We start from the raw sequence: 12,375 nt of genomic DNA, 5'->3' as shown, positions 1-12,375 counted from the left end.
TCTGGATATTGAAAAAACCGGATACCAGAAATTGCCTTTCCGGTATCCGGTACAGCATCTGTCCCCATACCGGCATCCGGTACTGGTATCGGGACGGGTGAACACTACCCCCAACTCTCTTCCCTGTCCCCTCTCCCTCTCTCCCCACCCTCCTACTCTCTCGTCTCTCTCTCACTCTCTCTCAATGACCCAACTACCAGGGAGACTTGATGACATTAACTAAAGAGTCTTGGTGATCATGGTAGTGTTACAATGAGAGCTTGGAGAAGGGTGTGCACGAGGGGATAAAGAGATGATTGACACAAGGGCGCGAGGCAGAAGCCGCTGCCATGGCAGAGAGACAAGCTCAGTTGCCAGGGACGAAGTTGGTGGCGTAGGACCAGGCGTTGTTGGCAACCGGGTCGGCAAGGTGGTCTGAGAGGTTCTCCAGGGGCCCCTTGCCGGTGACGATGGCCTGCACGAAGAAGCCGAACATGGAGAACATGGCCAGGCGGCCGTTCTTGATCTCCTTCACCTTGAGCTCAGCGAAGGCCTCGGGATCGTCAGCAAGGCCAAGGGGGTCGAAGGCGCCGCCGGGGTACAGTGGGTCAAGTCCCTCACCCAGCGGCCCGCCGCCCACGCGGTAGCCCTCAATGAAGCCCATCAGCACTACCTGAGTAAGTGGCATTGCCAGTGTCACATTCATGCACAACCATCTGTATATCTCATGCACCCACTTTTACAACCATGCAGTGTGATCAGCCAGTTCTTATAGTTATAAATAACAATCAAAATAGAAGCATGGAAAAATAAATTTTTAAATAAAATGGTGGACTGTTTAAAGTAAAATAGTAGAAATATAAAGTTAAAAGTAATAATAGAAAATAAAAGTAATAAAAGTAATAATACAGAATTAAAACTTAACAATAAATAATAGAAATATAAAATGGCATCAATAGAGTAAGAAACAATGTAGAACCCAAGTCATAAAATAAAAGCAGTAGAAAAGTAACAATTATTTAAATAAAAATATCAGAAAAAACAATGGAGATGTTTATAAGGAAAATAGAAGATTAGATGAATAAAGTTAAAAATAGAGTTTCAGAAGAATAGAAAACGGTAAAAAAGTGAAAACGCTATAAAATTAAAAATAACATCAATAGAAGAGTAAATCATCAAATGTAAAAATCAATAGAAATATTGAAAAATTAAAAGATAGAATGTTAGCAATTTAAAAGTTAAAAGAAACACAAAAGCAGAAAAAATATAAACACAGTGGAACAGCAAAATTGATCGAAAAAAAACAGAAGATTAAACCACAAAGGGAATCTTCTTAAAAAAGTACAACATGGCGAAAACAAATAAGGTAGAATTTGAGAAGATAGAAAACCAGTGGAAGAAGAAACATGGAAAAAATAGCAAACCCAGATAGGACAAAACACAGAAATGAAAAAATGTTTTGAAAATATGAAGAGGAAGAAGAGGAGGAGCAGAACCAAAAATAAAAGCACAGAAAAAGGCAGAATTTTAGAAGATAGAAAATCAGAGGAAGAAGAAACATGGAAAAAATAGCATACCCAGATAGGAAAAGACGCAGAATTGAAGTGATAAAAAAATGAGAAAAACAACAAAATTTAAAACTAAAAATCAGATGATAAAATGACAGATAAACCAATAATCACAAGAAAACAAAGTAGAAAATTAGAAGACAGAAAATCAGAGGAAGAAGAAACATGGAAAAAATAGCAAACCCAGATAGGAAAAAACAGAGAAATGAAAAGATGTTTCAAAAAAATGAAGAGGATGAAGAAGAAGAGGAGCAGAACCTGGGTAGCCCAGATGGCGAGGATGCTCTGTGCATGGATGAGGTTGGGGTTGCCGAGGTAGTCGAGGCCGCCCTCGGAGAAGATCTGCGAGCCGGCCTTGAACCAGACGGCCTCGCCGAACTTGACCCCGTTCTTGGAGAGGAGCTCGGGGAAGATGCAGCCCAGGGCGCCGAGCATGGCCCAGCGGGCGTGGATCACCTCCAGCTCGCGGTTCTTGGCGAACGTCTCCGGGTCGGCCGAGAGCCCGGCCGTGTCCCAGCCGTAGTCGCCGGGGAACTCGCCGGTCAGGTACGACGGCGTTTGCTCCGAGAAAGGGCCCAGGAACTTGGGCCTGTCCGGACCGTACCTGCCCATTCAACGCGCCTCTCGCCGTCAGAAGATGCCCGATGAAGAAGAAGAAGCTGAAGACGACGAAGAAGAAGAAGAAGCCCGAGAACAAGACGAAGGAGAAGATGAAGAAGAAGAAGAATAGTAATAAGAAAAATAAGAATAAGAAGTTAGAAGAAGAAGAAGAATAGTAATAAGAAAAATAAGAATAAGAAGTTAGAAGAAGAATAAGACTAAGAATAAGAATAAGAGAAATAATAGAGAGAAGAAGATGAGGAAGATGAGGAAGAAGAAGATGAAGAAAACGAAGAAGAAGAGAAATAAGAGAGAGAAGAAGATGATGAAGATGAGGAAGAAGAAGATGAAGAAAAAGAAGAAGAAGAGAAATAAGAGAGAGAAGAAGGAGAAGAAGAGAGATTAAGAGGCAGAGAAGAAGAAGAGGAAGAAGAGAGAGAGAAGAAGAAGAAGAAGAAGAGAGATTAAGAGAGAGAGAAGAAGAAGAGGAAGCAGAAGAGAGATTAAGAGAGAGAGAGAAGAAGAAGAGGAAGAAGAGGAAGAAAAAAGATTAAGAGAGAGTGAAGAAACAGAAGAAGAAGAAGAAGAAGAAGAGAGATTAAGAGAGAAAACAAGAAGAAGAAGAAGGAAGACTGAGAGAGAAGAAGACGAAGAAGAAGAAGAAGAAAGATTAAGAGAGAGAAGAAGAAGAGAGATTGAGAGAGAGAGAGAGAGAGGAAGCAGAAGAAGAAGAAGAAAGATTGAGACAGAGAGGAAGAAGAGAGATTAAGAGAGATTCACAGAGAGAAGAAGAAGAAGATGAAGAAGAAGAAGAGAGATTCAGAGAGAGAAGAAGAAGAAGAAGAAGAAGAAGAAGAAGAGAGATTCAGAGAGAGAAGAAGAAGAAGAAGAGAGATTAAGAGAGAGAAGAAGAAGAAGAAGATGAGAATTGAGAGAGAGAAGAAGACGAAGAGAAATAAGAGAGAAAAGAAGAAGAAGAGAGGGGAAGAAGAAGAGGGGGCAGACCAGATGCTCTGGGGAGCGGCTTTGACGGTGCGGCGCATGGAGACGCGGCCATCGGAGACGCCCACCTTGCGCACGAGCTCGTCCCTCTGCCTGAGACCCCTCTGCCCCGCCAAGGCCGACTTCTGAATAGCCGAGGCCGCCATTGAAACCGAAAATGATAAGAAAAAGGAAATGGAAATCTACACCACGCTGAGGACCAGTGCACTGGAGATGGATAGATTTGCTCTGCGGAGCTGCTTCTTATTGCCTCCGTCGGCATGGGAAAGAAGAGATACTGGATCAGGAGAGCACCACGTGGCGTCTTCCCATTGGTTGGAAAGTGACCCAGTATCCCTTGCTCGTTGGAGATTGGTGGGTTTGATGCCGAGGGGGTGTCGTCTGACAGGTGGCCGATTTTCTGGCTTGTGGGGTACTCGGTGTATCCCTTTGGAAACTTGTTTTTCTTTAGTGGGTTAGATTGTGTTTTTTTTCTCTAATTGTTTTGACATAGATTTACTTGGTTTTCGTGGATTAGATAGTGTTTTTCCCCATACACTGAAACAGATTTCCTTGCTTTTTTTTGGGGATTAGCTTGTGTTTTTTTTCTAATTATTTTGAAATAGATTTTACTTGTTTTTTTTTAGGTGGACTAGATAGTGTTTTTTCCTCTTATGCTGAAACATATTTCCTTGTTTTTTTGGGGGACTAGATTGTGTTTTTTTTCTAATTATTTTGAAATAGATTTTACTTTTTTTTGTGTGGATTCGATAGTATTTTTTGCTATTATACTGCAACAGATTTGCTTGTTTTTTTGTGGATTAGATAGTGTTTTTCATGTTATACTGAAACAGATTTCCTTGTTTTTTTTGTGGATTAGATTGTGTTTTATTATTATACTAAGATAGATTTACTTGTTTTTTTGGGTGGATTAGATAGGGTTTTTCTATTTCGTTGAATTAGATTTGCTGGATTATATGGTGTTTTATTTTTTTCTGGATTAGCTCTATGAATTGGCATAAGTGGGTTGGACTCAGTTTTGGGAATCACCCGCCTTAAGATATATTTATTTATAGTCTGTGGACAACAATTCTTGAATTGGCTTAAAACTTGTACACTATATTGCCCTAGATTGTTTGATATTATGCTTCTCTGTGTCTGCTTAGGGGGGTTGGAATCCTTAGAAAGCTTTGCTGAGTTCTCATCTGATGTGAATTAGTTTTGTGTTTTAGATTATTCATATATATTATTCAGCAAGAATTAAAAATGAAAATTCACTCAATATTTCTGACATCAAATTCATATTATAGAGAGATATATATTGGATTAAGGAGCTTATTTACAAAGAGTTAAATAATTAAAATATAAAAATATAACAAACTGTCTCAGTTGATATCATCAATACTGAGTGAATTTTTCCTATTTTTTCTTGTTACGCATGATTGTATATTGTTTTTGTAATGACAATATTAGATATTGACAGAAAAATCTATCCCAATTCATGCTGTTACATTATAGGTGGATGATAGAAGTGTCGATTGGTGATTTTGAGATGATTGAAACATCAGCTAATGGGATAATTAACATTTGATGGTTTCAATTGCATGAGATTTTTTCTAGAATCATTATTATTTAGATAATTTTTTAAAACATAATTCAACCATAAATATCTGTTTGATAATCTAACAGGTTGATATTTTCATATCATCAAACGAAAAATCTAAACCTGTTTGATTTGCATTGAGGAAAAAATGTCAGAATGAGACTAGGAATCAGTAGTGAACACGAAAGATGCTTAACTAGACTGTCATTGCTTAAAAGCATAAAAGAACTAAACTTTTAGTAATGGTTTAAATGTCGATATTTGTATTATTGAAAATCAGTTCATTTGAAAATTTCTCATATTTCAGTCTCTTTCATTATGTGTGATTCATGATGTCTATCCTTGATTGTATTTTGTATTCTCTAATTAACTTCATTGTATCCCATAAATGATTTGTAGATTTATTTGCCCTTTTTCAAATTAACTTAGCATTTATGTTTTCTACTTAGTCTGAAATAGAAAATATATTTATTCTCTTGAAGTCAAATGGCTAGTCGAAATACATCTCCAGCACTATATCCTCTTTAGTAATGGAAGACATATTTGGGTTTGCCATTTATTTACTTTTTATAACATTACTTTCAGATAAATACCATGTAATTAAGGAGATCCCTTTTAAAACGAACATTTATTTAACTCAATTCACAAGTGATATATGATATATGATAGATATATAATTCATTTTAAAACTTCATTATTTTTTAAATGGAATCAACAGTGTAAATATTAAAAAAATAAATTTCTATGATGCAGTTGCGGAATAATGAGAAAACACTGAATCATTAAAATTTTAATTTTAGGTTAAATGTTAAGGCATTTGGTTCAAAAGGCCTAATACATTGTTTGGATGAATTTTCAGAATGCATCGAGCCTTAAAAAGTTTTCTCAAACGTTAATCAAGTAAGCTTGACTTAGTTTAACTCAAATAAAAACGATATAAAGAATAATATCCAAGAACATAGTATGTGATTTGAACCTTACCTGGTCAATTATGGTTCAATATACCCATTCACGCGAAGATGAAAACATTCCAAATCATCAATAGGCCATTCCCTAGGCTTCATAAACATTTTTTTTTTCGCAATGAAAGTCATTTTCCTTAGTGTTAGGAATTATCATGGTAAATTAAAGTTCATTTTCCTTAAAATTCATCTCTCTAGATAATCAACTAGTAACTAAAATATGAGTCAGTGCTAGTTGCTTGCTTTGATATTAAGTCATCCTCAACATTACATCCTTTCTATCATTTCATCTTTTTTTGATTGTCAAATCTTCCACCAAGTATCAGGTTTACGCAGTAACGATTAATATATGTTATTGACTCAATAAACTCTAGGCTTCCTCATACTTTATCTTGAGGTTTCCTCCACCAGTATGTAGTAAGGTCCCAATATGCATAGCATAACACCTCATAAAATATATGATTAATGCATGTCAGGTCACCCCCTGGTGTGGACATTGTCTAGTATAATCCTTTAGTCCCTCAGATATATCATAAAACATTTCATTCTCATACACTGTGAAGTATAAAATATTTGTCGCAAAGTTTGTATTTTCACCCAATTATATTACCTAATGAAAGGATAAAATATTTGTTCCCAAACATTTAAAACCTGAGATAGTTTCATAAACAAGCCCTTCCCTCTATACTTTAGGGCGAAAAACACTCTCATATTTAGTGTGTCTTGTGTGATATTCCTAAATTATTTCATCTGACGTGCACTAAAGAAAATTTTGATTCGTCCCTTATAATTCAAGCCATTATCTTTGTCGACATAAAGTTAAAACAAATCCATAAAGATGATACAGTGGAAGGTCTAAAAGATAATAATTATAACGTGTATAAATAATGATTCCTTCAAAGTAAATAAAAGAGAGTGATCATGACTCTATAGTCGAGAATAAAAAATATAATTCAGAAACTAATACTAGAAACCAGCTTGATAAAATCACTCATCAATCCGACGCTTCTCCGCCCCTTGATGACGACGTCAACAACGATGATGATGATGATTAAAATGAGGCATCAAACAGATGTAAAGCAGAGAAAATATTGATGTAAAATGAGGCATCAAATATTGATTCCTTCAAAGTAAATAAAAGAGAGTGATCATGACTCTATAGTCGAGAATAAAAAATATAATTCAGAAACTAATACTAGAAACCAGCTTGATAAAATCACTCATCAATCCGACGCTTCTCCGCCCCTTGATGACGACGTCAACAACGATGATGATGATGATTAAAATGAGGCATCAAACAGATGTAAAGCAGAGAAAATATTGATGTAAAATGAGGCATCAAATATTGATTCCTTCAAAGTAAATAAAAGAGAGTGATCATGACTCTATAGTCGAGAATAAAAAATATAATTCAGAAACTACTACTAGAAACCAGCTTTATAATATCACTCAGCCCTCCGACATCTCTCCGCCTCCTCAAGACGACACCAACAACAACGATGATGATGATTAAAATGAGGCATCAAACAGATGTAAAGCAGAGAAAATATTGATGTAAAATGAGGCATCAAATATTGATTCCTTCAAAGTAAATAAAAGAGAGTGATCATGACTCTATAGTCGAGAATAAAAAATATAATTCAGAAACTAATACTAGAAACCAGCTTGATAAAATCACTCATCAATCCGACGCTTCTCCGCCCCTTGATGACGACATCAACAACGATGATGATGATGATTAAAATGAGGCATCAAACAGATGTAAAGCAGAGAAAATATTGATGTAAAATGAGGCATCAAATATTGATTCCTTCAAAGTAAATAAAAGAGAGTGATCATGACTCTATAGTCGAGAATAAAAAATACAATTCAGCAACTAATACTAGAAACCAGCTTGATAAAATCACTCATCGATCCGATATGCTTCTCTGCCCTTTGATGACGACGTCGACAACGATGATGATGATTAAAATAAGGCATCAAACAGACGTAAATCAAAGAAAAATTTAAAAACTCACCCAGGTCAGGCCAAGCCAGTGGCTCTTCTTAATATGATACCGGGCCGCATTTTTTAGCACCGGCGACCCAAGAAGCCCAAGCAGCCCACAAGCCCAACAGCAACCCTTACTTAAGGGTGTTAGGGGTTGGGGAAAAAGGAAAAAGCTGGTACACCGTGAGTCTCCCACCCTGTTCTCTCCCTTCAGCAACTTGGAATCGCTGGCTCTCGCTCACCTCTCTGTCCCCTTCGTCGTGCAGAAGTTCTTCCCTGCAGCTGGAGGCCGCTAATCTCTCCTCAGGGCGACAATCTTCCCACTCCCTCTAAAGCTTTCTATCCTATCTCGTCTCCTCCACTGACCTTATTTGGTTACGTCGTAATTGAGACGAAATCTCGTTTCTAGGCATCGACAAAGCCTTGAGACGGGTTTTGTCATTCCATTCCCATAATAGAGAAGAATTGTTGGAGTATCTCATCACTTCTTCACACACTCCATCTCCGCAGAATTCTGTGACAAGTCAAAGCCGAAAACCCGCCCATCAACTAGGAAAAGAATCTAGTGGGTCAATATGTGTTTAAGATGATGACGATGACGATGACGATGACGATGACGATGACGATGACGATGACGATGACGATGACGATGACGATGACGATGACGATGACGATGACGATGAGCTGAGATAAACAGCTCCTCACGGGAAGTTAATCAGGAATGCATCTTCCGTCGCCTCATTCCATATAAATTACTCGAAGAATTAACGCCATATAGGAGGATGGAAAGGGGAAGATCAGGCCACACCATCGTCGAAATCGTAGAAGAAGGGATCCCGGAGGAGCTCGGCAGCGGAGGGCCGGTTCCCAGGGGTCCCCAAGCAGTGATTGATGAAAGCCTTGGTTTCCGGGTCTTTGACGTCGTTCATGGCGGCCGGAGGAATCCCGGCGATTACCTTCTTGTAGATCTTGGCAACGCTGTCGCACTCTTTGTATGGAATTTCCATGGTCACCATTTCCAGCACACACATCCCGAAGGAGTAGATGTCCACCTTCTCGGTGTAATTCTCCTCGTAAATCTCCGGCGCCATGAACTCCGGCGTCCCCAGCATTGAATGGGCCATACAGTTCTGCTCCTCCACGATCGCCGCCAGGCCCAAGTCCCCGATTTTCACCTGCAAGAAGATGATTAAGAGACCTATAGATAGAAAGAGATAGAGATAGAGATACATAGACAGATGGATGCATGGAGAGAAATTGAATATATAGAGAGAGAGCTATTGATAGATATGTAGATATACAATAAATAGAGAAGGAAATTTACAGACAGAGACCAGACGGAGAGATTGAATACAGATAGAGAAAGAGATATATGTATACAGAGAGAGAGAGAGAGGGAGAGTTATCGATAGATATGTGGATTTAAAATAGATACAGAGAAGATTTATAGATAGAGACTAGACAGAAAAATAGAAATATAGACAAAGGAAATTGGTTAATACATAAATAGAGAGAGAGTATAGATATGAAGAGAGAGATATATAAAGATTGAAAGATAGAGAGAAAGAGATAAATTATGAAAGAGTAACAGATATAAGAAGAGAAAGGGGAATTATGATAGACAGAGAGAGAGAGCTATGGGTAGAAGTATAGATTTATATTGATAACCAGGGATCTAGAGAATCAGAGTTAGAGAGAGAGATTAGAGAAGTGTATGGAACGAGCTTGAAACATATAGAGATATGGATATACAGAAATGGAGATAGAGTGACTGCTATAAATAGAGAAATAAGTACTTTGATAGAGAGGTACTAATGGAGATAGAGATATAGATTGAGAAAAAGATTCATAGTAAGAGAATAGAGAAAGATAGAGTTATAGATTGATAGTTCGAGACTAGAGAGAGATAGAGAAAGAGATTCATAGTTAATGACTAGAGAGAGATAGAAAAAGATTCATAGTTATTGAGTAGAGAGAGAAAAAAAAGATTCATAGTTAGAGACGAGTAGAGAGAAAAAAAAGATTCATAGTTAGAGACGAGAGAGAGAGAGAGAGATATATACCTCGAGTTGTAGAGATAGAAATAGAGACAGATGAAGAGATAGGTATATATATATAGAAAGAGACGTCAATACGGAGTTGGGGAGAGAGATTGATATCACTTTACAAAACCCATTAAAATTACAATTAAAATACAGAGATGAATGAGGATAGAGAAGGTGAGTGTAATAGTTGGATAGAGAGGTACTGATAGATATATACAAGTAGAAACAGAAAAGGATTCATAGTTAGAGACTAGAAATAGATAAGATGAAGAAATACGTATACATATATATAGAGAGCGACGGCAATTAAGAGATGGGGAGAGAGATTCGTACCACTTTACAAAACCCACTAAAATTACTATGAAAATAACTTGAGATTTCGTTCCTTACCTGGCCGAGGTTTCCATTGACGAAAAGATTACTGCAGTTGAGGTCGCGGTGGATGATGCAGGGCTGCTGCGTGTGAAGGTACTCGAGGCCGGTCAAGATCTGGCGGCACCATTTCTTGATCGCCTTGAGCGACACGTTGCGGTGCCGTCTGCGGTACTCGCGGAGATTGCCGGACGTGCAAATCTCGGTGATGAAGTTCAACCTTCCGTGCTCCGCGTCCAGCCAAGCGTGGTAGAGACCGATCACGTTGTCGTGGCGGAGCGCGCGCAGCAAGCGTACCTCGGAGAAGAGTCGATCGATCACCGGAGTGTCGTCCGCGAAGCTGCTCAGCCGGACTTGGTTCCACGCCGCTTCGATCCCTTCCTCTTGATCGAATCCGCGGTAGACTTTCTTCACGGCGCCGGATCCGAGAAGGTTCGGGTAGCGGCCGTACCGCCCCGTCGGATCCACCTCCGCGAAGGGCTCCCCGTCGCTGTCCTCCGATCGCGCCATCTCCACCGTCGATCTCCGTAAACGGTGTTCTCTGAACGGGACGGACAAGAGCGGGGTTTGAGGACAGAACAGGACGGGACGAGTTCTGAACGGATGATGGATGACGGATGACGAATTTTACGTCCCGTTTTCCGTTATCCGTCCGCGAGACTTGCCGTTCAAGACAAACTCAAGATTATAGGCCGTACCTCGGATCGCGACGAAGACGACGAATCAGATCTCGTTCTAGCAAAACCAAGAACGAAAAAATTGATTCAAATTTCTTGTTGGAAATGTCTTGAGCAGATCGCGAAGAAGATGTTCTAGAAAAAGCGAAGCAATAAATTGATTCGGATTTCTGGACGGGAAATCCGGGGGAAAAGCCGATCGTCAGACCAGCGAACGAAATCCGCGAACGTTCCTCGGATCGTTGATCTTGGCCGCTGATTCAAATGAAAGAGCAGATCGCGGCTAAGAAGATGAGCAATTCAGTTACGGAAATCGTTCAAGCAAAACCGAAAAAGTGAATCAAAATTTGCATTGCGAGATGAAGAAAAACCAGACTCTCGATCCGTTTACCTTCCCGAAGAAGACAAAGAGGATGCATTCCTGACGAAGAGAAGAAATCCTCACCTAGAGATCGCGCATGATACAAATCCAGAAATCGTACAGGCAAATGCAAAACAAAATATGCAAAAAGAGCGACGCTTGATGGAAAAAAACGCCGAAATTTCTGGAGAAAATTATAAAATTATGGATCCATTCGCCTTCGAGAGGAACAAAAATAAGATAAAATTATGGATAAAAAAGAAATCCATGCCTAGATATCGCGCATGATACAAAGCCCGAAATCGTACAGGAAAATGCAAAACCAAATGTACAAAATGTGCACCGCTTGATGGAAAAAAAACGCCGAAATTTCGATCGATTCACCTTCGAGAAGAACAAAAATAAGATAAAATTATGGAGAAATGAAGAAATTCTCACCTAGAGATCGAGCATGATGCCTCCCCTCCGCCACCGTCGCGGAGGAAGGGAGGAAGGGGGCACCACGAATCCCCCAAGAACAAGAGCAACCCTCCCCTTTTTATACTATCTGCCGGCGCCACGTCATCACGGCTTCTCGAACCGCCAAAGCGCCAACGGTTTCCCACCGTTGACTTTCCGTGCCAGGTGTCACCTCCCCTGCCAACCTATTTCACACGTCATTAAATAAATAAATAGAGACACGCGGGAACAATTATTTTTTAGATATTAAAATAATTATGGATAACAATTGGGGTTTGACATTTTGGACTGGGGCAGGTCTGACCGGACCGAACCGGGACAGGCCGTCCAATGTCTGGATATTAATAATATCCAGTCCGGCGACTGGGACCAAATATTATTAATAAATAAAAATATTATTTTTATTGGTCAACCCATTCCTAGTGCTATCAGGCAGGGGAGTGGTGTGGGTTTAAACCTTACCGAATGTTTGGTTTGGTTACGGTGTAGTCCCGGTCCAGTAATGTTGACTAGTCAAAGTCAAAAAAGTCAAAATAAAAATATCAGCATCGACTTCTCGAAAAAGGAAAAGTGTATTGCAAAGTAATTTACAAAGTCCATCTTGGTGGATGAAAATAATAAGTTAAAAGAGAAGAATAATTTAACAAGAAAAAAGTAAATAAGAACTAAAGAAGAAGGGAAGAAGGAAATGAAATATGGTGAGAAATAGAAAAACCAGGAGAAAGAGGAAAAAGTAAAAGAGTAGGTACCACAATTCCACCACTAGAGGTGATACACT

The 12,375-nt window shown here is 39.2% G+C and overlaps 2 protein-coding genes across 3 annotated transcripts; both read right to left on the bottom strand.

Moving 5' to 3' along the window:
* Positions 1 to 210: 210 nt before the first annotated feature.
* LOC144707040 (chlorophyll a-b binding protein of LHCII type I, chloroplastic) lies at positions 211 to 3,377 on the bottom strand. Its single transcript, XM_078580158.1, has 3 exons — positions 3,153 to 3,377; positions 1,806 to 2,151; positions 211 to 652 (listed from the first exon to the last, which is right to left on the bottom strand). The coding sequence occupies exons 1-3, from the start codon at positions 3,293 to 3,295 to the stop codon at positions 347 to 349; spliced, it is 795 nt and encodes a 264-aa protein (XP_078436284.1). The 5' UTR covers positions 3,296 to 3,377; the 3' UTR covers positions 211 to 346.
* A 5,017-nt stretch (positions 3,378 to 8,394) lies between these two features.
* Positions 8,395 to 11,775, bottom strand: LOC144706466 (putative serine/threonine-protein kinase WNK11). 2 transcript variants are annotated; one of them, XM_078579432.1, is made up of 4 exons: positions 11,577 to 11,697; positions 10,799 to 10,835; positions 10,119 to 10,641; positions 8,395 to 8,858 (listed from the first exon to the last, which is right to left on the bottom strand). In XM_078579432.1, exons 3-4 carry the CDS (start codon positions 10,608 to 10,610, stop codon positions 8,481 to 8,483), a joined length of 870 nt encoding a protein of 289 aa, XP_078435558.1. In that variant the 5' UTR covers positions 10,611 to 10,641; positions 10,799 to 10,835; positions 11,577 to 11,697; the 3' UTR covers positions 8,395 to 8,480. The 2 variants fall into 2 exon arrangements, with proteins under 2 accessions (XP_078435558.1, XP_078435559.1); XM_078579433.1 differs by lacking the exon at positions 10,799 to 10,835 and having other exon boundaries at positions 11,577 to 11,775.
* Positions 11,776 to 12,375: the final 600 nt, after the last annotated feature.

The sequence above is a fragment of the Wolffia australiana genome, chromosome 8, assembly GCF_029677425.1.
Source record: "Wolffia australiana isolate 7733 chromosome 8, ASM2967742v1".
NCBI lineage: Eukaryota > Viridiplantae > Streptophyta > Magnoliopsida > Alismatales > Araceae > Wolffia > Wolffia australiana.
The sequence above is the reverse complement of the archived record's forward strand: the minus strand, read 5'-3'. Positions and strand labels throughout refer to the sequence as shown.

Coding starts and splice junctions, on each gene's coding strand:
- LOC144707040 (XM_078580158.1), bottom strand. CDS start 3,295: ATGGCGGCCTCGGCTATTCAGAAGTCGGCCTTGGCGGGGCAGAGGGGT. Junction 2,152..3,152: donor GCCGCTCCCCAGAGCATCTG/GTCTGCCCCCTC, acceptor TTGAATGGGCAG/GTACGGTCCGGACAGGCCCA. Junction 653..1,805: donor TCGCCATCTGGGCTACCCAG/GTTCTGCTCCTC, acceptor CCACTTACTCAG/GTAGTGCTGATGGGCTTCAT.
- LOC144706466 (XM_078579433.1), bottom strand. CDS start 10,610: ATGGCGCGATCGGAGGACAGCGACGGGGAGCCCTTCGCGGAGGTGGAT. Junction 8,859..10,118: donor TCAATGGAAACCTCGGCCAG/GTAAGGAACGAA, acceptor ATCTTCTTGCAG/GTGAAAATCGGGGACTTGGG.